Below are 26,745 nucleotides of genomic sequence, written 5' to 3' on the forward strand. Positions count from 1 at the left end.
AAAAAGCCACTCGTGTCCGTGGGTCGGCGTGTGCTCCCAACGCCGTCCTCACCGAGAGCATGTGGTTTTGGACGCACTTTCAGGGAAACGCGCGGGACAGAACGACACTGCGGCCACACGCTCCATTGCTAATAACGACTGTCCAAGTGGCTCTCGGAAGCAGGGCCTCCCCACATGGGTGGCCGGTCTCTTGGAGGACACGTGCAGTTATGCACTTTGCAGGCAGCTGTTAACGTGCACACAATAGCTGCAGAGTGGAAACGCCTGCAAATGGCCTGTTGACATGTTGACGCAAACAGTCCCACTTGAAGCAGGAGCGAGAACCGGAACTGCTCTGCGCCCACAGTTATCTGTGCGTCGAGCCTTGTGCATTTTTCCAAATGTAACGGTACACCTCCCTTAACAGGGGCTTTGTGCACGTGCACACCGACAAAAATACGGCAAGGCCTGGGAAAGGGAAGAACGGAGCAGGGGCCACGGCGTGACAGTCCCTGCCTTGGGAGGGAGGGAGAGGTGTGTGTGTGTGTGTGTGTGTGTTATACAGGTTAGAACCACCTCGCTCAGAGCCCCAGGTTGCAGCTTTGATTCCCAGCTGTGGCTGCAGTACCCTTGAGCAAGGTACTTACCCTGAATTGCTCCAGTAAAATTAGCCAGCTGTATGAAGAGGTAAATCATTGCACTTTAACGCTGGAAGTGACTTTGGAAAAAGCCTCAGCTAAATGAATACACACAGCTGTAAGCCCAACCCCCTCTGTGGTGCGTCTTCGTCATTCTGAAGCTACACGCCGCCACCTCCTCCCGTGCAAACACACTTGCTCCTTTTTAAGGCTCACGCAGCTCCGCTGCCCAGCGCGCGCCCCTGGAGGTGCGGAGGGACCAAGGGCTGCGTGGAGAAAACAGCTGCAGGCCCCTCCCCCATGTGCTCCAGCCAGCGACGAGGCTGCGGCGCGAGAGAACGGCCGACGGGGGCGGGGCAGCACCGGGGAGCGAGCGCCTCGGCCTAGGCCCCGCCTCCAGCTCGGACCGCATGGCGGCCGGTCCTCGCGTGGGACTTTGCTGCGAGGCTCACGTTTTGGTTCAGCCCGCTTCTCCGAGTCGCGCCGCGCCCCGTCCCGACTCCGCGCCGTGACCGGTTCCCTCAATCCCTCGTTCTGTCGATGGTGCGGTATACATGTCCATGGGACTCTGTGCGCTTCCGATACGGTTCCATCTCTTCCTTTGTGCTCATCCCTAACAGCATAGTGCAGCCTTAGCAGCTACCATGCACTGCATCAACAAGAAATGAAGAAAAATTTTAATTTGTGGACAGTGTCAACTGATTGCACAGTTTATTGGGTCACTCCTGCAGTACCACTTGGAGGTGGTTTAACATGTACTCTTCTATTTTACAAAGAGAATTAATTTGTCTCCAGCACAGTTTGTCACATGCATGCCACGGAGTCTCTCTCACTCACTCTCTCACACACACACACACACACACACACACACACACACACACACGCACGCAGCAAGGGCCGAAGCCGCTCCGTCGCTCTCTCCGATCCGCTCCGCGTTTTGCGAGCGGCCACGCGCCTCGCTAACATGGCTGTGTCTCGCGCAGCCTCGTGCTGGTTTGATCAGTTTCTCGCCCTCAGTCTCGCTCTGTAACAGAAGCCCCCCCTCCCTGCGTGCGCGCGCGCGCGCACACACACACACACACACACACAGACAGACGGTTAAATTCGTTCCCGGGATCCGCATCTCTACTCCTCGTTTCTCGGAGAATTGGAGCGGGAGCTGCGGACAGAGGGCCGGATTCGGGCCGAGGGCGGGGGGAATGAGCCGGGACTCGGGCGCTTCTCCCTGAAGAAGCGTGTCGGAGCCCCATGCTGGCGAGCGCCTGACTGCGAGCGCCTGAACACGAGCCACATCATGGCCGCTCAGGTGGCCAGCGCCGCGGCGCTCAGCTCCAGCCCGCCGGCCGAGCTCAAGAAGCCCGAGCGGGAGCCCCTGGACGACTCGGCGCCGGGCGACAAGCAGCAGGAGAAGCAGGAGGCGGGAGGGGACGGCGGCTCTCCGGCGCACAAGGACGCGCAGGACGGGGCCGAGCCTGGCGGCGCAGGGGGAGGCGGCGGCGGAGAGTCGGACATGAAGAACGGCAACGGCACCCCGGGCCGGCTCGGGGGCGGCTCCCACGGCGACTCGGCCGGCGCGGAGGCAAGCGGGCATCCCGGCGCGGCCCTTCACCACCCGGGCGCCTTTCCTCCGCCTCCATACGGCTACGGGCAGCACTACAGCCGGGCCCCTTTTCATCAACATGGCGGACAACAAAGCCCTGGCATGGCCGCGACCGCGCAGCCCGTTCCTGCCGCCGACTCGTACCCGGGCAACGCGCACGACTTCCCGAACCACCAGTTCAACAGCTACGGCGCCTTCCCGAACCGGTCTCCGTATCCGGGCGCGGGCTACGCGGTGAGCTCCCCGAGGAGCGGCCCGCCGGGGCAACAGCCGGCTAAGCAGCAGCAACAGGCCGCCATGGGCACCTCGTACGGCGGAGGAGGAGGAGGACAGCGCTTCAGCGCTACGACTAACCCTCCGCCCGCGGCCACACCAACTCCGACCCTTAACCAGCTGCTCACGTCGCCCAGCTCAACGCGGGCCTACCCGGGCTACCCAGCGAGCGAGTACGGCGGCACCCCAGAGGGGCCCGGCAAGGAGATGGGCGGCAGCGGCGGCGGGCCGTACGGAGCCGGGAGCCACCCGGCTTGGCAGCAGAGGAGCCACCACGGGCCGCCCATGAGCCCGGGCAGCACGGCGCCGCTGCTCGGCAGGACCCAGCAGCAGGTGAGCCGGGGGCGCCGCCTCGCTCAGGGCCAGAGCGGAGCGTCGTGTGTGTCGGTGCGTGGCGCTCGGAGGGGCCGTTTCTCCTCACCTGCTGAGTCTCGCTCTCGTCGCACAACCGGCTCCTCTCTAACACACACACTCACACACAGAGTCCGGCTCGCGGGCCGCGCTTTGCTGCGGGAATTTGAATTATGGAGGTAAAAATCCTTCTGTCAGAGCACGAGACAGTTGGTCTTCGGTTGACATGCGAGCTGCGATCTGATTGGCTCGTCAGGCTCTGCTCTCGGCCATTTATAATCGCATCTGATGTGTGCGCGCGCGCACGGGACGGGTACTTGCACGCACGCGCGCCCTCTCTCCCTCCCTCCTCGAGCCCCGTCCACTTCACCTTCTTCCCGTCGCCGCTTTTTCCCCCCACTGTATTTCTACGTTGAGTGAGAAGCTGAGGCGATAATAACCTTAGGAGTGACTCCCTCGGCGTACGAAGATGCTCGTTAAAGTGGGAGTGTTACAGGTATGGAAATTGACGCGTGCTCTGCGTTTCCTGTGTGTCGTGTGTGACAGACACACACAGGCGCTAGAGGACGAGTCGTCATGTACTTGTGTGTGATGTGTGTGTAGCTCAGGCTGCGTTCGGACCCACGCCGGGCCGGGACAAGTGTCACCGGTGAAATCCCACACAGAATTGGCGCCTGACTGAGCTGCGCGGCTCACGCTCCTTGCTCGGCGTGGCCCACGGCCACTCCGTGCGCGTGTGAGCGCGTCGCTTTCAGCTGCGACTTCCTGCTGGAGCGAAAGGGACGTGACGCGAGAAGAGCCGGCGCGAGCAGAGAAACGGCCGAACGAACGGTGCAGCCGGGCCCGCGGTTACACACGAGTACAGCGCTCGCTCTAAGGTAAAACGGAACGTAGCTGAGAGTCGCCCTGCTGCGGGTGTGCCACTGTGCCCCCCCCCCCCCCCAATCTGTCTCTCACACAACACACGCTGAGTAGTGATGTGTCGGGGGTGGTGCGTTCTGTTTGCTGTTTGTCATGAGTTCCTTCAGGTTGGCAGTGTTCCTGTAATATTGTACAGGAGTGTGCGTGGTGGTGTTTTTTCTGTGACGTTCATGGTTCGGCTGAGAAGGATGCCGCTCTCACGCACCTCAGCGTTTAAAGGCCTGTGTGTGCCAGCAGCGCTGAAGCAAGGCCGCATGGTACGAGGTGACGGCACAGCAGTGTGTTGTGGGCTCCGCTCTTCCTCTCGGCCAGTGCGACACGCCCTCACCCCACTCTTCTCGTCATCTCCGCCATGCGCCGCTGTCCACGTCCCTTGTCTTTGTCACCGAAACGTTAACTGTGCTATTTTCTCAACTCGGACATCTTCCACGAGCAGCGCTCCGGTCACGTTGCCATCTGCGACCGCGCTTCACCCTTTCTCGGCCATGATGCTGATGGCGTCACGTCAGCGTGTTTGCTGTACTTGTGTGTAGATGTGTGTAGGAGAGACAGAAGGGGGTGCCGCTGAGTCCGGAGGGGCACCGGCATGGGGCATGTGAGTGACACACTTCTCCATCCTCCATGGATTTGTTTTTACTCTTTGCTGGTGTGGCCACCTTCAGTGCGCGCTCTCATTGCTCGGTGATGCTCTGCAGTGTGTGTGTGTGTGTGTGTGTGTGTGTTGTTTTGACACACTTCTGTCAGCCTGTGGCTGGTTGTCACAGTGTACAGTGGCGTCTTTCTGACGGAACTGCAGCCAGCACAAAGAGGCGCTCCTACTCCAGAATCATGCAGCTCACATTTCCCCAGCAGACACTTTTCGGGGTGTGTGCGCATGTTTGCTGGCCTGTCTTGCAGTCACTCTTCATCAGCACTCTACTTCCTGCAGTCCTATGTGCAGCCTGTGGGCGGCGCTTTGCCAGGCTCTGTCCTCAGTGCAGAGTAGCTCTTCCTCTGGAGTTTGTCTCCAGCTCATGAGGTTCCATGAATGGGGTTCCCTCTGTCTCCTTGGAAACTGGAACGCAGGACTGTACCACCGTTGCTGTTGATGACAAAATGTTGTTGTTATCCAGAGCATCTAATAATGTTTGATTAATTTTTACAGTCTTCTTTTCGCTGCGGTAATTGTGGCATGTGGCGTGTACCGTGATGCATAGCGTTCGAGGCTCGGCGATTCCTCCTGGGTACTGTTCTGTCAGCCCCTGCAGCACAGCATGGCAGTTGTGTCTGCACCGATCCACTGGGGACACTAGTACAAGGGGCAGGGCTTTGCCCATGTTTGTTTTCCATCTGTAGAAACACTAGGAGAGACGGGAAGTGCTGATGCTCGATTAGGAAAGATGCACCATGTTGCTCAAGTGCAGCCTGAAGGCTCCACCCTCTTCACACCCCCATCTGTCTTTCTGAAGAGTTGCAGCGCATGATTGGTTGTCTGTACTTATGTAAATATGCTGCAGTGCTCCAGCGATCACTGGAGATTCAGCAGAGTTGAGACTATCTTTATGAAGCGCTCTTCTCACCAAAGAATCACATCACGGAGTCCTGTGCATCGTCTCTGTCACCCCTGGTGACCGCAGTGGTCAGGAATGTTCAGGAACTGTTAGTGTGTAACTGTGAAGCTTAAGAAGTTCTGATGAAATGCTATGGCGTGAGGTTCCTGCACATTGTGAGGAGCGTGATGCTGCACTTCCTCACCGACCAGGACACCTTGGTGGGAATCGCACTGAGCCACCACCTGCTTGCTTGATATGATCCCATCATCACTCCTGCAGACCATCTCCCTGCAAATCTCGTACCTTCATCTCTAAAATCATCAACTCCTCACTCTCTGCCTGCTTCTCATCTGGCTTCAGAATTGCCCCTGTTTTACCTCTAGTAAAGGAACTCTCTCTGGATCCTCACTCAGTCCAAAACTACAGACCAGTCTACCTCCTCTCCTTCCTGTCTAAAACTCTAGAACGGGAGGCCTGTGATCAACTATCCAAATTCCTCACCTGGAACCATCTCCTCAATGGATATTAGCCTGGATTTAAAGTTGGTCACTCCACAGACACGGTGCTCCTGGCAGTGTCTGCTCTCCAGTCAGCTAGAGCGACCTCCCGGTCCTCGGTCCTCATCCTCCTCGACCTGCCTGTGGCATTCAACACTGTCAACCACCTAATTCTACTCTCCTCTCTTAGTCAGCTTGGCATTATTATGTCATTATGGTAGCCAATAGTTGATTGTCTTCTTTGTTTGTATCAATTTCTCTTGCTTTATGCCTCTGTTAAAGCGTTCTGTGTCACTGCGTGAGAAGAGCGCTCTATAAAAATAAATAAATCAAAGGAACGGGACTAAGATGGTTAAAGTTCTACCTATCTTACAGATCCTATCAAATGGTCTGTTGGGGCTCCTCTCCTCTGCCTCTCTCAACCGGTTTCCTGCAGGGCTTGGTATTGGGTCCTCTTGTCGATCTGCACCTCCTCCCTCAGCCCAGTCATCACTTCCCAAGGATTCAAATATCACTGCTATGCTGATGATACTTTCTTCCTCTCCTTTCCACCTGAAGCATCAGACATTTCCACATATTGCTGCCTGCCTGTCAGACATCTTTGCATGGGTCTCTGATCACCACCTCCGACACAACCTCTCCAAAACAGAGGTTCTTCACCTCCCAACTGGCCTGTCCTCCTGTCATGATCTATCGATCAAACTGGACAACTCACTCATTTTCCTACCTCCTCGGCTAAGAGTCTGGAAGTGACGATTGGCTCAAGTCTGTTTTTCTCTCAGGACATCGAACCCGCAACCTGGTCCTGCAGATACATCCGCAGGATCTGTCCTTACCTCACAACTGACTCCGCCCAACTCCTTGTCCAGGACATGGTGACGTCCCGTCTGGATACTGCAACGCTCTCCTGTGTGGCCTTCCTGTTACTGCCATCGAAGCTCTGTAGCTGATACAGAATACCGCGGTACAAGTCGTGTTCGACTTGCCGAAGCGCTCCCACGTATCTCCTCATTTCTCTGCAGTGGCTTCCTATAGCTGCCCGCATCAAATTCAAGACCCTTGTTGTCGTCGTCTACAAAGACATCGCTAGAACTGCTCCCAGATATTTACAGGACTCGATCAACCAACCGCTACACCCCAACCGGACCCCTTCGCTCGTCTACTTCTGCTCGCTCGGTGGGCCCGCGCACGAAAAGTAAAGCACGGAGGTTGTCGGTTCCGGCTCCGTCGTGGTGGAACGACCTCCCCCTCTCACTCAGAACTGCTGACACTCTGTTCACATTTAAGGGTCTGAAAACCAACCTCTTCTAGACTCACTTTGCCCATGATCTCTTAAGTTCAGGTAAGGTGTAAATGTTCACGCACCGTAACTTTAAGATCATGCCTGGATAAACCCTACTGCTACTACGGTAATGTAACGTAAATGTTTATATGTATCTCAAAAAAAATTAGTAGGAAGGTGATCAGGAATCGTTGATATTCTGAGTTTTATGCAGCTACTTGTGTGATGAACATTGATTTATATGGTGGAAAGAAACAAAGTAACTTGAGAATCACACGTCTGCAACTGTCTCTTTCTCTTAACGTAATGAACACATTGTATTTTCTGTGAGCTGTATGTCGCTTTGGAAAAAAGCATCTGCTGAATGAATAAATATAATAAATGTACATGTAAATGGTGGTCTGATTTTAAACCCAACCCCATGGGGGGTGGAGGCCTCTGCTGTGTTGTACTGCCTGTCTCTGCACGTTTCTGTTTTGGTGATCTCACTGTCCTGTAGGGGGCAGTCACTTGCTGGCCAAAGAGAAGTCATGTGTGTCTCTCTGTCTCGAGGGAGCAGAAACTCTGTGTGTGTGTGTGTGTGTGTGTGTGTGTGTGTGTGTGTGTGTGTGTGTGTGTGTGTGTGTGTGTGTGTGTGTGTGAGAGACTGGATATTGCAAGAGTCTTTGTGTGCCTCCTATGCACCGTTCTGTCTGTGCTGCACCCACAGTGGTCAGTGAGTGACCCCTCAGCGTGGCTGTGAGAACATCTGTGTTGCTTTGCTGCGGGCCGCGGGCACAGCCCAGCGTAGCAGGAATGGAAAAACACCCTGGTAAAATCACCGGCAAAGGGTGTGTGTGTTTGGGAGGGAGAGTGACCTGGTCCCCGTGTGTGTGTGTGTGTGTGTGTGTGTGTGTGTGTGTGTGTGTGTGTGTGTGTTGTGAGAACGAGAGAGAGTAGTCAGTTGGTGCCACGTTGGAGGTTAAACGAGATGCGGTTGTTTGTCTTTTTGTCTCCATTGCCAGGCAGGGCGCTGCCCGCTGACCCCCCCTACCTCCCAGGATACACCAGGAGTGCCTTGGCTTCCCTTTATGTAGATTAGCCATGTGCTAATTATATTGAATGGTGCATCTGGCCAGTGCGTTCTCCTGCAGTGCTGCATCAGGGCCTGTGGTCTTTGGTGCGAAGGTGTGTGTACGTGCGTGAGGGCAGCAGTGGGCTGTAGCACAGAAAGGTGTGTGTATAGAAGTGACAGATGTGTTTGCTGCACTCTGAGCTGTGTTTGAGCAGGGCCTCCACCCCCAGGGCACTTGGCCCTGGGTCAGACAGCCGCTCGGCCAGGAGGTGCCGGCACAGCAGCGGGCGTCGCATGCTATAAATAGCTCCGATGTCGATTTCCTTAACCATTGGGGGTGGGGGGAGTTAATAACCGTGGGAAGCAGTTAAACCCCTGTTTTGGTTTTAGGGAATGTTCCACTGGCTTTCTAATCATTCTCTCTCTGTCTGACACACACGCAGAGTCAATTCCTTTTAATTTCCAGGATCAGGGTGAGGTGTTTCAAGTGTGTGTGTGTGTGTGTGTGTGTGGTTATGGACTGTCCCGTTGCTCCTCCAACCCGGCTCTACTCCTTTGCACTGCAGCCATCCAGCCCCATGGACCCCATGGCGAAGATGCGCAGCCAGTCTTACGGAGCTGCCAACCCGTACTCTCAGCAACCGCAGCAGGGCCCATCTCCCGGGTCCCAGCAGGGGGCGTCCTACCCCGGGCAGAGCTACGGGCCGCCTGCTCCGCAGAGGTATCCCATGGGCATGCCGGGCCGCAGTCACGGGGGCATGGGCACCGTGAGTGGCATGCAGTACAGCCAACAGGTTAGTCGCTAACGCTCCCTCCCCCCGATATCGTCTCTCTCTCTCGCTCTCTCTCTGTTATTCCCATGCCCCCCTGATCGTGAGCTTTCTCCTCTGCAGATGGCTCCCTATGGGCAGCAGAGCCCTGCCTCCTACTACAGCCAGCAGGGTGCCCCCCCACACAGTGGCCAGCAGCAGGTGCCCTATGGCCATCAGTCCCATCCGGCTCAGGGCTCATCCCAGCATGGCCAGCAGGGGTTGCCCTACCCACAGTCTCAGGGCCAGGCTCCCTACGGCCAGCAGCAGCAGGCACCCTACGGCCAGCAGCAAGTGCCTCCGGGACAGGTACCCCCGCAGCAGAACTCCCAGGCTCCTGGAGGGCCCCTGACCCAGCCAGGCTACCCTCAGCCCCCCCTGCAGCAGCAGCCGGCACCGGCACCTTCCCAGCAGCCTCCATCACAGACCATGGCCCCTACCTCACAGACGCAGCAGGCCCCAGGGCACGCCCCACCCCTGCAGGGCCAGCCGACACCCTATTCACAGACTCCGCCTCTGCAGCAGCAGCAGTCTTCTTTCCAGCGTTTCCCCCCTCCACCCCAGGTAAAACACCGTCTTTTCTGGCAAACCACTTCCATTGTTCATATTGGAACTGATACCTGTGGTCACTTTGAGACTTCAATTCGACAGCGCTTCTGTCCGTCCATATGTCAATCTATGATATGTGTTCAGAATAACGCGAGCAGAAGAATTTGTATTTAGAAACTGTTGGAAGAAGCCTGGTTCCTAGTAGATGCTCGGTGGAACAATTCTGTATATACACTCACACACACACGATCACAGCAAGATGTGAGTATCAGGAGGTTTTCCATACCCCCCCAGGAGCTGTCCCAGGACTCGTTCGGCTCCCAGTCCAGCGCTCCGCCTTCCATCCAGCCCAAGAGCGGCCCTGAAGATGGGCTGTCAGGCCGCCCTTCCAGCCTTCCGGTGAGTTCCCCCCTGCTCCCAGCACCTGGGGGTCTCAGCGCATGTCACACACTACCCACTGCGGGAGGTGGCTGCGCTCTGCTAATGCTGACCAAAGTGTGCTCAGAGCAAAGTGATGTCTGCTATGCATGTGGTCCGCAGAAGTGTCTCTACGCTTGGAACTGGGTTCAGGCACTGTGGAGACCTTCCACACACCTCCTTATCCCAGGCAACTTTGAGCAAACCTGCAGTGATTACAAATGATGGACAGAAAGTGTGTTCTCCACTGCTTTGGTACGCACGTGGTACTGCTGTCTCGGTGCCTTTCACTTGTGTTTTGCGCGGAGGAGCGATGCAAATGGCTGCCGGACCCCTGCTTGGCCAGATGGAGGGAGTTTTATACTGACTGCTTCTGGGTGTCTCCGTGGTCAGTTTGACTGGATTCTGAATCCAGCCCAAAGCTCAAGTTGTACTCCATGGTTGTGTGTTTCCTGGTGTGTGCTGCAGTGTGCTTTTGACCCTGTGTGCACGAGAGCTCTGTCCACTGTCCTCACAGCCATGGCAACAGGGATCCAGGAGGCTGCTGTTTGGCTGCGAAGATACCGGTACAGGGTTGCGACGGGAGCTTTAATGTTTCAGTAATACAATAAAATGTTGAGATGCTAGATAAAATAAGAGTGGGTGGAGATTGCGGTTGGTCAGATCAATGGGCTGTGTGTGTTAAACACCGAAACACTGCACACTTTGATGTGTGTATTGGGCACATGGCCACAGTGGCTGGCTGTTTGCAGCAGTGCTGCTTTGTCGTCTCGGTTTTCCAGTTTGGCATACTGCGTTTGTTGCTATAACAGATCTTCTCTGCTGAGGCTGGATCTGCACTCACCTCACAGAAGGCCCCCTGCGATGCTGGCTGCAGAGGCCACAGCCTGTGCCAAGGAGGGAGATGAGTTACAGCGAGCATGCTGGGATTCCCCACGTGGCACACTGGTGTCTGCTGGGGCCAGCTGGCTTCCTGTCCATAAGCTCTGATCTGCTGCCTAAGTGTCTTTTCCATTTTAAATTGGATACATTTGTTTCTGGTGATTAAACTCCATTTATCAGACCGTTTTTTCCAGGCTGGGAGAACTTGGAAAGCTTCATTTTGGGCCTTCTGTTGTTCCAGACAAACATACAAGTCGGATATATTTTGGAGTCGATAAAGCTAGCAAGGTAGTAGTATATTCATGCTAATAACCTTATTTGTCCCAAAAGAAAGAAATGGTTAAGGAGAAGATCTAAGGCTGTTAGGATGAGTGTATTACCTTGTTTACACCCCCCTCTTATGATGTCTTGCGGCACTACTGAGTTCTGTGGTCACACCCTGAACTGACAGTGGTGGCTCTCCTGAGCCCCAATGCCAGTGTTGACAGACAGTTCCTATAAGTGTGAGTGTATTGGCCAACAAATAAAAGTGGGTCATTTGCTGTCAGAATGCTAGTGTCGTACTTTTCTCCCGCTCTGTGTCTGTGTGTGTATGTGTGCTGCCCAGTGCTACACTGCCTTCTGCTTTAGTGTTTACAGCTGTTGTCTTGCAAAAGGATGGTCCTGGGTTCAGATCCTTGCTTCTGGTGTAGTAGCCTTGAGCAAAGTACATTGAACCCTCATGTGAAGTGGTCCCCTATGTCTGAAAAGCACCACAGTGGCTTATGAACGTTTTCAAATTTTTCATACAGCAGCCTTATACAGTACAGTGATGTTTCTGCACGTTACGTGGTCATTTACACAGTGGGTGTAAAAAGAGTTGATAGATGGCTCCTGTAACCCAGAGTCTCCCCCAAGTTCAAAAAGAGTAGAAAGGAGCACGTAAAAAGGAGATAAAACACGTATGATGCGCCACACCCCCTGCAGAAAAAGTCTTTTAGTATCAATGCGTTTAATGAAGAAAATAGAAATGCAGCGCTCAGCGTCAGCGTGCTTTTTCCACATGGCAAGTGCACGGTTTAAAACACTAGTTGTCCAGGAATAGTTTAAACAGCTTTCTTAAAAACAATGCTATAAATAAGTTAAAACATAATAAAAGATGCTTTAACAAGAACACTTTTCTGCCCTCCATTGCTGTATGAGAGAGGAGTTTTCTTCAACATGTTCCAAATCTGAAAAATGTAGACTTAGGAATAAAATAGTAATTGGTGATAAATTATTTCTACTTTTGCCTTTTTACCGTGTAACAAAATGTAAAATGTATGGTGATATGCATAAAAAATATGTTATCATTTTAACTTCTGGTGACATTTTCTTCTTAAGTAGTAATGGTACTTCAGCCCCTCAAAACAGAAATTCTGCAAATGGAGATTTCACTGAAAGAATGAGTGAACCCCCTCATGCGAGGGCTTGATGTACTGTACGTTGCCTGAATTGCTCTAGTAAAAATAACTGTGATTTATAAATGGGAAGTCTAAGGGTCTTAGTGTACAAAGCCTTTTACTTTGCTCAGTGGAAAAAAAGTAAGGAAAAATGGAGGGAGACGCATTTAAAGATTAATATGGGTGCCAGGTGTCGTTTGCGGGGACCTTTTTCCAGTCTCCTTGTATGCTGCAAGTACAAACCCCCAACCGCTGGCCTGCTGGGATTTCTTCGGGAAGCTCTGCTCCTGAGGGATCAACCACTGCATAGCAGCATCATCTTGCATAGCTGTGACCTGCTGACCCCAGGTTTTATACCTGAAGTGGCCTTACATGTGGCACTGAACTGCAGTAACCTTGACAACCATGCGCTGTTGGGTTTTTTTTTTTTTTTTTTGCTCTTCCCCTTAGCAGTGTTGTGCGGGGTGGTGTTCTTCTTGTGATGTGACTCAAGCAAAAGTAGGATTCCTTTCTGCAGAGCTCTTTCTGAAGGCGGGGGGGGGACAGCAGTGCGTGAGCTTGTGCCGTGCTGACTTCAGCTGAGCCAACGTGCCACACACTGCCTCTGTTTCTAGGGCTGCCCTCTGTCTGGGTTTTGCCTCACTTGTTACTGTTGCTGCCGGCCACACCCCTGGAGTGCTGGCTCCACCCCCTGCGTACAGCCCAGGCTTGTGGGTGGAGCTCCGTAGGGCTGCCACAGCAAGTGTAAATGGGCTCCCGCTCTGCTTGGCGTCCCCCCCTTTGCTTCTCCCGCTGGGGATCCACAGTCAGGTCACGTCCCAAAAATAGTAGGGCGCGCCATTTGCGAGTGGTGCTGCAGCCAGCTCGGGCAGCAGGCCGGCCCCCGGCGGGATTTCTCGCAAAACCATTGGCCCCCTTCCAGCAGTGAGGGCCAGACGGGCCTGCGCTTCTGAGAGCTGCATAGGAAACGTGTGAGGGCCGAGGCAGCACGTAAACACACAACCTTGCAGATGTGAATGTGTGTGTTCTTACAAGCACGACACACAGATGTTGTGCAGTTGAAGACGTGGGTGTAAGCTCCCTGTGGAGGGTGCTGTACCCCCGCAAAGGCTGCTTTTCTTGTTGGTTCTGTTGAGCTGACTCCAGCTGTGATAGAAGTCGCGCAGGACATACCTCAGCCTCATTGTGCTGCTCAACATGCCCAGAGAAGTGTGTGGCACCGAGAACAACGTGTGACACAGCTGTGTCTTTCTCTGCCTGATGCCAGTTATTAAAGCATGAACCTTCTCTTTCACAAAAGAGCATGTTACACTTTACTGGGATGTAAATGTTGTCTTTGCCCCTTTGACCGGCTCATGGGTACTTTTTGATGTTAAATGGCCTCGTAATCCCACGATGCTCTGCTCACAATAAGCACTGCTGTCGTTTTTCTCTCGTAAGGACCTGTCGGGCTCCATCGACGACCTGCCCACGGGCACAGAGGGAGCGCTGAGCCCTGGAGTGAGCACCTCGGGGGTGTCCAGCAGCCAGGGAGAGCAGAGCAACCCTGCGCAGTCACCTTTCTCCCCTCACACCTCCCCTCACCTGCCTGGTATCCGAGGCCCCTCTCCATCCCCCGTCAGCTCTCCGGCAAGCATCACACAGTCGCGCTCTGGCCCCCTCTCACCTGCTGCTGTGCCAGGTGAGCAGCTGTTGCCTGGCAATGGCCAAAACCCAGATGGGCAGGCTGGCGTACTGCTGTCCTGCTATACTGTGCTGTGATCCTCTATACAGGGAGGCACTAAATTTATACCAGAGTCGTGTGCTGGAAACGAATGTGTACTTTTGCATATTTATAAGTGTTTTTCCGCGTCGAAAATAATGTTCTGCATGATAGTTTCTGACACACTACAGACACAGATGTTGGGAGCTGCCATGCACTCAGTACTACCTACAATACATAAAGTACATTATTCACATGCTAATTTTTTAACTAAATTTTACTGCATTAATGGTGGCTGCAGATGTGTTTATATGGATCGGAGGGCTTCTGTAGTTACATTTTTCTTTTCTCTTTAGGGAACCAAATGCCCCCCCGACCCCCCAGTGTTCAGTCTGATGGGATTCTGCACCCGTCCATGAACCAGTCTGCGATGGGACAGGACAGAGGTGTGAGAGTGGGCTAGGCTGCCCTGGCAGGGTGTATCATGTCATAAAGTTATAAAACATGACCCCCCCCGGTGGGGGGACTAAAATGTTGTCTCAACTCCTTGTTCCCTCAGTGTTTATGAGGAACCCCCAGATGCCCCCATATGGGTCACCGCAGCCCAGCTCTGCCTTGTCTCCACGTCAGTCCTCAGGAGGACAGATGCATGCTGGGATGGGGTCCTACCAGCAGAACAACTCCATGGGCAACTACGGGCCACAGGGGGCCCAGTACGGACCACAGGGTAAGCGTCAGAGGCGCTCCGCACAACCAGAAGTCCCTCGGGGGCGCTGCAGGATGTCATCGGAATGCACTCTCCTCTGACACACTTCCTCCCTCTCTCTCTCTCTTTCTCTCTCTCTCTCTCAGGGTATCGACAGACTGGCTACAGCACAATGCCAAACTCCACCTACCCAGGACCTGGCATGGGGGCCCAGGGTGGGGGTCCATCTTACACTGGCATTCCCCCAGGCAGGATGGGCCCAGGGCAAATTTGCACACGCTCCTATGGGCCGAACGCGGGTCCCAGTATGGGGCCTAACATGGGTCCGAATATGGGCTCCAGTATGGGCTCCAGTATGGGTCCCAACATGGGCAACATGTCCTCTCAGATGGGTTCAATGATGTGCCCCCCCTCGGGGGCTCTCAACAGGAAAGTGCAGGACTCCGCTGCCATGCAGCACACCAACAACAATTCCATGCACAACAGGTAAGACCCACTTTGAGTTGCTGTGAGCCCTAATGTGTACAGAGTGGAGTATCGGTGCTGAGCTGGGACTTCTGTCACAGCAGTGGGTGGGGAGTTGGCAATAAGTGCTGAGCTCCATAGCACAATCTCTTTCTGTTCTATCATTCTGTGGAGTGGCAGACACACAGTGGGGGTTAAGGCAATGCAGTTTTTACTCATTCAGGTAATTTAATGCAGTGATACTGAACAAATCGTATTGCTTTACTCCGTTTGCTGCGGAGCAAATGCAACTTGTGTCCTGCCTCCACGACAATAGGTGGCAGTAAAGAGCATGTAAACAATAGGAGTGTGGAGCCGCCTTCATTCAACACCCCTCCACATTGTTTACAGCTCATGTCTAGTGTTCCTGCGCGTCTCCGAGCAATAACAAGATGAGCATTGTTGCACGTGTTCATGGGACTAAATCAGTGAATAATCAGCATTAAATTAAACTTGAAACTAAACTAAAAATCTCGGGGGATCCAGGCGATGAGTTTTGAGCCATGAGTTTTAAATTATTTGTACTGTTGTGTGAAGTTAGTAAAATAAATGTAAAAATGCTTCATAACAGTTTACGTAGCTTTTAGTTTTCATAGGTGTGTGTGTTGTTCCTCCCCTGACTTCAGGGTAGGCATAGGTTGTTGTCGTCCTGTCAAGTGCTAATTCATAACTTTGGTTCAAAACCGCTATGTTACAACCACACGGTTACAAAGTTTCATGAATTGACAGGACAGGAAGCATTGTGCACAAACAGGAGTGTGTGTTTAATGTTCTTGTGAAAGAGATAGTAATCAAAGTGCCCAAAATAAAGATCGAACAAAGAAAACGTTCCAAAAATTGAACGGAACATTGAGGGGATTTACAAAGAAAGAAGAAGTCTGTCTAACCCATCCATTGATACAAGACTAACCCGAAACCTACAGCAGTGTTCCGACACTTTTCTACGTGCACTAGGTCATCAAAAGAGAGAAAAACAAACATCTGTGCGAACAGTGCAAAGGAAACAAAGAAGCAAAATTATCAGACTGACTCCAAGAAGTAAAGAAAGAAGCAAGGCACTACAGAGATTTTTCTACGCCGAATGGACTCCAAGAGGGACTCCAATTTCCAATCCATCACTCCTGGATTGACGATTGATGGACAGGTGTCGCTCCAAATTGCACAAGTTGCAGTGCACAGCACAGCACAAATCCAGTTGCACAAGAGAAGAACAGAAAGCTCTGCAACGGGTCATCAGGACAGCTCAAAACATCATTGGCACACAGCTACCAGCAGTTGAGGACATTGCTCTGTCCAGATGTCAGAGTGGAGCCTCCAAAATGATCAGGGACTCCACTCACCCTGCACACCACCTCTTTAAACTGCTCCCCTCTACAAGTCGGTACAGGACAATTCACACACACCTCAAGGATGAACAACTTCTTCTTCCCCAGAGTCGTAAAACAGCTGAACGCTGTCTGATTTTTATTGTCTTATACTATATTATCTATTTGTTTACATTTATTTATTTAGCTGACGCTTTTCTCCAAAGCAACTTACAACATTAAGGTTAGTTATTTACCTGCTTATACAGCTGGGTAATTTTACTGGAGCAATTTAGGGTAAGTACCTTGCTCAAGGGTACTACAGCTGGAGGTGGGGATCAAACCTGCGTCTTTTTGATCCAAAGGCAGCAGTGCTAACAACTGTCCCTAACTTTCTTTATTCACTGTATTATCTGTTTAAACTGATTAATTTTCTGTTTGTATACTTAATTTTTTGAGGCACGGTGGCACAGCGAGTAGCACCGCTGTCTCTTAGTGCCTTGGTGGTACGAGAGGACATGGGTTTGATCCCCACTCAGTCTGTGTGGAGTTTGCATGTTCTCCCTGTGTCTGCGTGGGTTTCCTCCAGGTGCTCTGGTTTCCTCCCACAGTCCAAAGACATACTGTTCAGGTTTCCCCCGTAGTGTGTGTGTGTGTGTGTGTGTGTTCGTTCCACTGATGTATGGATGAGTGACCCATTGTAAGTAGTGTATCTAGCAGTGTAAGTTACCCTGGTGAATAAGGTGTGTGGGCTGATTATACTACATAGAGTTCATTGGAAGTTGCTTGGAGAAAAGCGTCTCCTAAATAAATAAATAAATGTAAATGTGTTTTATATTATTGTCTAAAGAACTCGGGGAGTACCACTACACTACTGGGGGACTGCCAGTAGTGTAGTGGTTAGAGTTACTGACCCAAAGGTCGCAGGTTTGATCCTCACCTCTGACTGTAGTCCCCTTGAGCAAGGTACTCACCCTAAACTGCTCCAGTAAAATTACCCAGCTGTATAAATGGGTAAATAATTGTAACCTTATTCAATTTATTTTTATAGAGCGCTCTTCTCACTCAGTGACATAGAGCGCTTCAACACAGGTATAAGGCAAGAAAAACAAATGCATCAGATAAGAAACAAAGAACACAGTTGACTGATGACTACCATAATACAGTACTTTTATAGAGCTGTAAATATTCCTACTGGCTACCGGGGAAAGGAACAAAAACTCCCAACTGAAAATTGAGAGAGAAAAAAAACCTCTGGGGGTCCACGGGCCAGTGATTGCCCACCCCTCCTGGGCATTCTAAATTAAGTAACAATTGTAAACCAGTTTAACAAGTAATAATGATATTGTTGCTAAATGGTATCTTGGATCTCCAGCTCAGCATGGAACATCTCGTTCATCATGGCAGTTGGTCATCATCCTCAGTCAGGATGGGATTCGTCTGTCACCACTGGCAGGCCTCCTCAAGTCTTATGTAGCGAGGCAATGCTCAAGAAGAAAGAACAAAGTTAGTAATGTGTTACTTAATTTATTATGCATTTATATAATGGTGGTAAAAAACAACAAAGGCAAGTGGAATTACATTTCGAGGTGGAATGCCTGAGTGAACATGTAAGTCTTTAGTTGGGATTTGAAAACAGAAATGGATGGGGCATTTCTGATAGTAACTGGTAGACTATTCCACAGTTTAGGTGCTGTATAATTGTAAGTTGCTTTGGAGAAAAGTGTCAGGTGAACTGAATTGAATACCACGGTAGCTTTGTTGTATTGCACAGCAGCACAATGACTAAGTCTTCGATTTCAAATCCTAGTCGGGATGGTAAAGCTGCAAAGACCAAGCAAAATTGACATCTCTGTGGACGTAACAACGTAACAATAATTACGCAATAATTATTGTGATTCAAAGCCTTGGAAGTTGCACACAAAATGAGCGATGGACAGACATGGACCTGGAAGGTGGCCGAATGGTGACGTTCTATGGTTTGAGAGGCCATGCTGTTGTGTTATTGCTGCTAACCTCCTCTGCCCCTTCTTGCAGGCCACCCAGCTATCCCAGCATGCCTCAGGGTATGATGGGTGGTGGCGCTCCCTCTCCCTATACGCCAGCCATGAACAGTATGCCAGGAATGATGAACCTGCAGGGTGGTCCGTACCCCATGGGGGGCTCCATGGCCAACAGCGCTGCTGGTGAGTGTGTGTTCCTGTGTTCCTGCAGGTCCTGATCAGAGAGCCGAGCGCTGTTAATGTTCCGTAAATGACAACGTTCTTCCAACGGCACAGGAATGGCGCCCAGCCCAGAGTTCGGCCTAGATGGGAAGCTGAATCCTGCTCAGAAGATGAACAACAAAGTGGACGGGACACCAAAAAACGAGTCCAAAAAGGTAAGGTGATGCCAATGTGATGCCCGTGGCAGCTGTTGGCCTCTGCTCGCCCTTCTCCCCTCTCACCTCTTATCCACCCCTCTCCTCCAGAAGTCCAGCTCTTCCACCACCACCAACGAGAAAATCACGCGGCTGTACGAACTAGGCCCCGAACCGGAGCGCAAGGTCTGGGTGGACCGGTACCTGGCGTTCACTGAGGAGAAGGCCATGGGCATGAGCAACTTACCCGCCGTGGGCCGCAAGCCGCTTGACCTCTTCCGCCTCTACGTCTCTGTCAAGGACATTGGAGGCCTCACACAGGTGGGTGCACTGTGCAGGAGTGCCGCCTGAACCCGTGTCCATCCCGGAGACATTGCACTAATGGTCCCCCGTGCTCCCCGCAGGTAAACAAGAACAAGAAGTGGCGGGAGTTGGCGACCAACCTGAACGTGGGCACGTCGAGCAGTGCCGCCAGCTCGCTCAAAAAGCAGTACATCCAGTGTCTGTATGCATTTGAGTGCAAGGTGGAGCGTGGTGAGGACCCCCCGCCCGACATCTTCACAGCCGATGCCAAGAAGAACCAGGCCAAGATCCAGCCTCCATCGCCAGGTGCGCCACTCACTGTGGCGAGGTTAAGCGCAAGCTGCCCTCAGGGGTGTCCGCAGCGGTGGGAACGGTGGCAAATGGTGTGAACTGAATTGCTTCCTGTGTGTGAGTGTACGAGTGTGTATGCAGTCACTCAGCAGGGGAGTGGTAAGAGCAGTAGGTGGTCGCAGTAGTTAGTAGTAAGCAGTAGCTGCGCTTTTCTGTGGTGCAGGAGTTCAGACTACGTGGCCCACTGGTGCCCCTATGTTTCTTGCAGCGGGGTCTGGCTCTCTGCAGGGCCCCCAGACCCCCCAGTCCACTAGTAGCTCCATGGCAGAAGGCGGAGACTTGAAACCCCCGACCCCGGCCTCCACCCCACACAGCCAGATGCCCCCCATGCCGGGGGTCAGGTATGCCCCTTCTTCCCATACTGCCCTGTGTCTCACCCTGCCCTCCCCCTTTAACACTCTCTCTCTGCACCCCTCCCCAGGAGCGCAGCGGTTAGTCTGCAGGACCCTTTTGCAGATGGCAGTGATTCCGCCTTCCCCAGGCGCAACTCTGTGACACCCAACTCTGGTTACCAGGGTGGTGTGGCCCCCCCCGACATGATGGTGCGGATGGGCCCCTATGAGCCCAACAAAGACCCGTTCAGTGCCATGCGCAAAGGTGAGGACCTCTTTCTTCCTTACACGCTGGTTGGCCTAAGGGTGCTGCTTGTGAAAGGTTGCACGTTTGAATCTCTGGGCAGGCTGTGCAGCTGTCCTAGTGGGTGTGCATGCCATGGAGGGGGGGAGCCACTAGGTGTCTCGCCACGTCTGGTGCTTGCTTTACTCCAGCAGGTGGGGAGCAGTTCATCAGCTCTGCCCAGGGCCCCGGTGGCAGCATGGGAGAGCAGTACGGCAGAGGGCCTGCAGGGCCGATGGGGAGCGTGCCGATGGGCCAGCGACAGCAGTATCCCTATGGACCGGGCTATGACCGCAGGTATGCAACTCCGCAGCTGGCGAGGCCACATCACACTGTGTTGATGACTGGGTGTTTCGGGAGCCGTTGTGTGCGAGACAGTGTGGAAATATCATGTGGACTGTATCGTGCTGCAGTGGACCTGTGCTTTAGTCATGTGAGACAGGTTCCTCTCTGTATTGGCCAGCAGACAGGATCCAGCAATGGGCCCCGATGCCCCTGTGGGACCTGGAGCCACGCAGACGAACCTGATGCCTTCAAATGCCGACACGGGGATGTATTCACCTACCCGCTGCCCTGCGCAGCAGCAGCAGCGGTCAGTACTTTGTTCAGGGCGCAGCATGGGCGTTGAGCTTTGCTCTGAGTGTGGGTGTTGGGGGGGAGGGTGTATTTCAGTAACGATCTCTGTCCTTACTGCCCCTAATGTGAATCACTTGTGTGTCCCATGTGAACCTCTGTGAGTCACTTGACACGTTGTGGATCGCAGCAGGACGCTCTTAAGTCCCCCCCCCCCCTTTGGTGTCTTGCAGGCACGATTCCTATGGAAATCAGTACTCTGGCCAAGGAGCGCCCCCTGGTGGTTCTTACCCCACCCAGCAGCAGGGAACGTACCCCCAGCAGCAGCCAGTGAGTGAGATGCCCACCACTCTGGGAAGCATTACAGCGGCTGTAATGAATCTCGCTGCAGAGGCATGATTCAAGATTCAAGATTCAAGATTTTTATTTGTCACATACAGTTATACACACATACAACCTGTAGTGAAATGTTAATCTAGTCAGCTCTGTAGACTGTGAAAACAAGACAATATATTAAAAGAGAAAAATATTTTAAAAAGACAAGAAAATATAATTGAAGTTGAAAAAAAAATACACAGGGAACTGAATTAAAGCTAAAATATAAAAAACTAAAATTAAGAGGGGGAGAACAAAAAATGTGCAAGGTATTGAATATGCAATGATGAAGTGCAATGTGCAGCACTGATGAACGAATAATATTATGCCACCCGAGTCCTTAAAGTACGGGATGTGTCCATGTTGAGGAGTCTGATGGCCTGAGGGAAGAAGCTCCTCTTGAGCCTCACAGTTCTGGCCATCAGACTACGATAGCGTCTGCCAGATTGCAGCAGGCAGAAAAGTGAATTAGCAGGGTGGCTGGGGTTATTAAGAATCTTATCAGCCCTCGCTCTGCATCTCTTGGTGTGGATGTCAGGCAGCGGGGGAAGAGCGGTCCCGGAGATGCGCTCAGCTAAGCGCATCACTCTCCGCAAGGCTTTGCGGTCTTGGGTTGAGCAGTTCCCGTACCGCACCGAGATGGACTGAGTCAATATACTCTCTATAGCCCTGATATAGAAAGCTTTCAGGATCGCTGGGGAGATCCTGAATTTCCTCAGCTGTCTCAGGTGGTACGGCCGTTATCTGGCTTTTTTCACCTGTGCTTGACTGTGATGAGTTCAGGTCACATCCTCGGATATGTGCACTCTGAGGTATTTGAAACTGCTTACTCTCGCTACCGGTGTCCCGCTGATCTTGAGTGGGGTGTAGGTCCGCAGCTGTCTCCTCCTGAAGTCGACAATCAGCTCCTTAGTTTTGCTGATTTTCAGGGAGAGACAGTTCAATTGGCACCATGATGTCAATTTCTCCACTTCCTCAAGGTAGGCTGCCTCGTTGTTGGAGATGAGGCCCAACGCCACTGTATCATCTGCAAACTTGATGATATAAGTGGTGCTATGGGAGGATACACAGTCATATGTATAGAGAGACTAAATTATTTTATATTATGAATTACTCATGTTAAATTGTGTGTGTGTGTGTGTGTGTGTGTGTGTGTGTGTGTGTTTCTAGGGTTACAAGAGGGCTGTGGATGGTGGCTACGGCCCCCCAGCTAAGCGCCACGAGGCGGACATGTACAGTGTTCCATTCACTGGCCAACAACAGCCTCAGGGTCCCCAGTCGGCTGCCCCGCCCTCTCAGCCGGACATGTACAACCAGTACAACTCGTACCCCGGGCCAGACCGCCGGCCTTCTGGCCCTCAGAACCAATTTCCCTTCCCCTTCAGCCGGGACCGGGTGCCAGCCCCCAGCGGGCCAAACTCGCAGCCCTCTGTGCCTCTGCAGATGATGAGCGGTTCCATGGCGCCAGGCCCAGATGGCTCTCAGGGGCCCATGTGGCAGAGCCGTGGTGACTTGAACTTTGCCAGCTTCCCCAACCGGCAGGGTCCGAGTACACCAGCCCCGGGTCCCGGCTACCACGCCGTGAATCGCTCGGAGGAGATGATGCCCCCTGAGCAGCGCGTGAATCACGATGGCCAGTGGACCGGCCATAGCGGGCAGCGACAGGCGCCTTACGTACCGCCCATGAGCCGCCCCCTGCAGGCAGGCTACCCTCCAGCACAGGCCATGCAGAACCACATTCCACAGGTGTCCAGCCCTGCTCCCATGGTTCGGCCCACCGAGAGCCGCACGTCCCCCAGCAAGTCATCCTACCTGCACATGGGTATGAAGATGCAGAAGGCTGGCCCGCCTATACCCGCTGCCCACATCGGCCAGGCACCAGCGCAGCCCCCGCTGATTCACCGCGAGGTGTCCTTCCCCGCTGGCTCAGTGGAGGCCACGCAGCCTGTCCTGAAGCCCTGGCGGCGCCTCACTATGAAGGACATTGGTATGTGTGCACAGTGGACACACTGCTGGACGTGTGGACAGAACGGCGTGGTCATGGCGCGTCACCTCTCCGACTCTGTCACATCTGTCATTGAAGTCGCCTCTCTGTTTCGGTGTGTGCGTGTGTTCAGGAACCCCGGAAGCATGGAGGGTGATGATGTCACTCAAGTCAGGCTTGCTTGCTGAGAGTACGTGGGCCTTGGACACCATCAACATCCTGCTGTATGATGACAGCAGCATCTCCACCTTCAGCCTCTGCCAGGTGAGCAACAGCCAGTTAAATCCTGTGTGTGTGTGTGTGTGTGTGTGTGTGTGTGTGTGTGTGTGTGTGTGTGTGTATATATATATATGTCTGTCTGTCTGAGGGAGAGAAATGCTCATAGGACTTGCAGAGCGCTAACGTGCACCTCTTCTGCTGGCAGCTCCCTGGCTTCCTTGAGCTATTGGTGGAGTATTTCCGTCGCTGCCTCATTGAGATCTTTGGCATCTTGAAGGAGTATGAAGTGGGCGACCTGGGACAGTGCACCCTACTGGACCCCAATGCTCTCGACCGGGAAGATTCCGAGGAGGAGGTTGAGCCGGAATGCTCTGAGGAGGATGTGGAGGAAGACGAGGAGGAGGAGGATGAGCCGGAGCAGATGGTGGAGAAACAGCAGCAGACTGCGCTCAAGCTGAAGCAGGAGAAGGATGAGATGCCGCAGAGCTATGTGTCGGAGGACTGCGAGGAAGGTGGCTCCTTGACAAAGGAGAGCACCTCAGCTTCCGTTCCCCCCGAGCCACGTAGCCCCAAGGAGAAGCTGCAGCAGGCCAGCAGGTTTGACAGGCTGCCCGTCAAGGTGGTGCGTAGGAAGAAGCCCTTCGTAGGCAGCTGCTCCAGCAGGATGGGCCGCCACCAATGCTTCGACAGCGGGCTCCTGCACTGGAGTGCGGGCGGTGGCGACACCACAGCGCATATCCAGGCCCACTTTGAGAGCCGCGTTGACCTGCTGCACACCTGCCGGCGTCAGAAGATGCTGCTGATGGAGCCCAAGACGGCTCATCTAATACGTCAGGAGGGGCATGTCACGGCCACAGCAGGTGACACGCTGTTAGGCCCTGCGCTGCAGTCCGACCGGCACCAGGGCAACGGCAAGTTGGTCCTCGGTGCGAGTTCAGAACAGCAGAACTGCCACCGCATTGTGGTCCTGGAGGACGAGCCTCACAGCCGGGATGAGGCGCCACTGGTGATGCTGGAGGACTGGCAGGACGAGCTGGCGCGCCGCTGTGTGTGCATCTCCAACGTGCTCCGCAGCCTGTCCTTTGTTCCCGGCAACGATCTGGAGATGTCCCGGCACCCGGGCCTGCTGCTGCTGTTGGGCCGCCTGCTGCTGCTGCACCACCGGCACCCTGAGCGCAGGAAGGCTCCCCTCACGTACGAGAAGGACGAGGAAGGCGAGGAGACCACGGGTGCCGGACACAACGAGTGGTGGTGGGACTGCCTGGAGCTGCTGCGTGAGAACTGCCTTGTCACGCTGGCCAACATGTCGGGCCAGCTGGACCTGTCTCTCTACCCCGAGAGCATCTGCCTGCCGCTTCTGGACGGCCTACTACACTGGGCCGTTTGCCCATCGGCTGAGGCGCAGGACCCCTTCCCGACACTGGGCCTCGGCGGCTCGCTGTCCCCCCAAACGCTGGTCCTCGAGACCCTCAGCAAGCTCAGCATCCAGGACAACAACGTAGACCTCATTCTGGCCACGCCGCCCTTCGGCCGCCTGGAGAAGCTGTACGGCTGTCTGGTGCGGCTCGTGGGCGACCGGAAGGCAACTGTGTGCCGTGAGATGGCGGTGGTGCTATTGGCCAACCTGGCGCAGGGCGACAGCCTGGCGGCTCGAGCCATCGCTGTCCAGAAGGGCAGCGTGGGCAACCTGTTGGGCTTCCTGGAGGACAGCCTAGCCGCCACGCAGTTCCAGCAGAGCCCGGGGTCGCTGCTGCAAGTGCAGGAGGGACCGTTCGAGCCCACCAGCATGGACATGATGCGGCGAGCGGCCCGCGCTCTACACGCCATGGCGCAGGTCGAGCAGAACCGCGCAGAGTTCACACTGTACGAATCGAGGCTGCTCGACATCTCTGTGTCGCCTCTCATGAACTCGCTGGTGGCCCACGTTGTCTGCGACGTGCTCTTTCTCATTGGCCAGTCGTGACCCCTGTGGGAGCTCGTTCTGGTGTACTCTTTCCGATTGGCTGGCTGCGTGCGACCTCTGCTGGAGATGGCTTCTGATTGGCCGGCTGTGACCCCTGCGGGCAGCACCTCTGGAGTTGTACACGCCCAGTTTCCCCCTCCATTTGTCTGGCTGTGTGTGCAAGCAGAGAGCAGAACTGCATCTTTTGTCTTTTTATTGTTATTTATGCAGAAACACCTCAGATTCAATTTACCTTTCTGACCTGCTTCTCACCGAGGGAAGAACTTGATGAAGGACATGTGGACTTGGACCGAGACGTTGGGTTCAACAGGAGAGTATCGCTCTCGCAGATGGAGCAAATGGTTGTGCGCTGGGGATGGCACCCTGGGGATTGTGCTGCCTAACAGGAAACTGTTTTTATTATTATTTTTTTTTTTTTTTAATTTTTAAAAAAAAAAAAGATTTAAAAAGGAAAAATAAAAAAAACAAAAAAAAAAACAAACTGTAACCAAAGTTGCTGTCTTGTTTACAGTGAATTTGGGGGACAGCTGTGCTGTGGTGCCCTGTGGGGGGGGGGGGGGGTCCCGAGAAGAGGAATGTGGAGCAACTGACTTTAAGGTTCATGCCAGGAGGGCAGATGGAGCCATGCAGTGCTGTAAAATGCTGTGACGTATGGGATGCAGGGAGCAGCCGTGAGCAGATCCCACTGCCACCGCTGCTGCGTGGAAGCCCTCCTCCCAAGATTGTAGAAGCAGAAGACTTTTCTGTACTGTACAACGTGCAGAGAAACTGTATGCATACTGTAATAACACTGTTTCACACTGAGAAATGCTGCCTCAGTGACAGAACTGTAGTTTTTAAAATGTTTTTAGTGAACGTTGAGCAGAAAGACAAAGGCTTCCCCCCCAAAGTATTGTGAACCTACAACACCCTGACCTCTTGCCCCGTCCTTCGACTGTAAGAATTGTCCCTGGGGAAGAACGACCTCTGAGGACTGACTGCCGATGTGATGCCGATGCGGTGCGTGCGTGCGTGCGTGCGTGCGTGCGTGCGTGCGTGTGTGTATCCTGTTGTACATGACACACTCTCTCACTTTGTCACCTTCTGAAAACCTTCACCGTTTTTAATCGTTGATGAATAAAAAGGTTGCACACAAGTGAAGTGTTACGCGTCCCCCCATGTGCTGATTTAATCCCTCCAAAAGTCCCCCCCCAGATGAGCGTACGCCCGCAGGGCGGAAGGGGGCGTCCCGCAGCCGCGCCCCCCACCCTCAGGTGCTAAGGCTCCTCGTAGTGAGGCGTGGTGGCAAGAGAAGAGGAGGCACGATGGCCCTGGTGCTCAATTCAGCTCTTGGTGAGCCTCCCGACGACACGATGAAGAAAATGGGATTTCTCCACTGAGAAGAATTCTGCCTATTTGTATTACAGATGATGTAGCTAATGACTCGCTTGTAAATTCCTCTTTTTCCTTTTTGGGCGCAATGAATCTCATTTATTCAGTATGAAATCTTTATACTATATGGTCCACGTGTTAAGAATAAATGTACATTAAATCTTCTTAAGAGGTTTGTGATGGAATTATTTGTTTGCGGCCGGGTATGTCG

The 26,745-nt window shown here is 53.3% G+C and overlaps 1 protein-coding gene across 3 annotated transcripts; it reads left to right on the plus strand.

Annotated features, from left to right (window-relative positions):
• Positions 1 to 1,694: 1,694 nt before the first annotated feature.
• On the plus strand, positions 1,695 to 26,724 carry LOC108931844 (AT-rich interactive domain-containing protein 1A-like). Of its 3 annotated transcripts, none has more exons than XM_029248142.1 (20): positions 1,695 to 2,823; positions 8,694 to 8,921; positions 9,021 to 9,500; positions 9,780 to 9,884; positions 13,646 to 13,886; positions 14,264 to 14,353; positions 14,467 to 14,634; positions 14,760 to 15,099; positions 18,459 to 18,607; positions 18,701 to 18,801; positions 18,892 to 19,101; positions 19,185 to 19,389; positions 19,643 to 19,775; positions 19,856 to 20,031; positions 20,205 to 20,346; positions 20,513 to 20,641; positions 20,856 to 20,952; positions 22,168 to 22,984; positions 23,115 to 23,245; positions 23,406 to 26,724. In XM_029248142.1, exons 1-20 carry the CDS (start codon positions 1,912 to 1,914, stop codon positions 25,161 to 25,163), a joined length of 6,612 nt encoding a protein of 2,203 aa, XP_029103975.1. In that variant the 5' UTR covers positions 1,695 to 1,911; the 3' UTR covers positions 25,164 to 26,724. The 3 variants fall into 3 exon arrangements, with proteins under 3 accessions (XP_029103975.1, XP_029103976.1, XP_018603402.1); XM_029248143.1 differs by having other exon boundaries at positions 20,516 to 20,641; XM_018747886.2 differs by lacking the exon at positions 1,695 to 2,823 and adding an exon at positions 2,858 to 3,337 and having other exon boundaries at positions 23,406 to 26,723.
• The last annotated feature ends 21 nt before the right edge of the window (positions 26,725 to 26,745 follow it).

This window comes from Scleropages formosus, chromosome 23 (genome assembly GCF_900964775.1).
Source record: "Scleropages formosus chromosome 23, fSclFor1.1, whole genome shotgun sequence".
Classification (NCBI taxonomy): Eukaryota; Metazoa; Chordata; class Actinopteri; order Osteoglossiformes; family Osteoglossidae; genus Scleropages; species Scleropages formosus.

Excerpts from the sequence above, each read along its gene's own strand:
- LOC108931844 (XM_029248142.1), top strand. The coding sequence starts at position 1,912 with ATGGCCGCTCAGGTGGCCAGCGCCGCGGCGCTCAGCTCCAGCCCGCCG. Across the intron at positions 13,887-14,263 it reads CTCACCTGCTGCTGTGCCAG|GGAACCAAATGCCCCCCCGA; the intron begins GTGAGCAGCTGT and ends TTTTCTCTTTAG. Across the intron at positions 20,953-22,167 it reads CGTACCCCCAGCAGCAGCCA|GGTTACAAGAGGGCTGTGGA; the intron begins GTGAGTGAGATG and ends GTGTGTTTCTAG.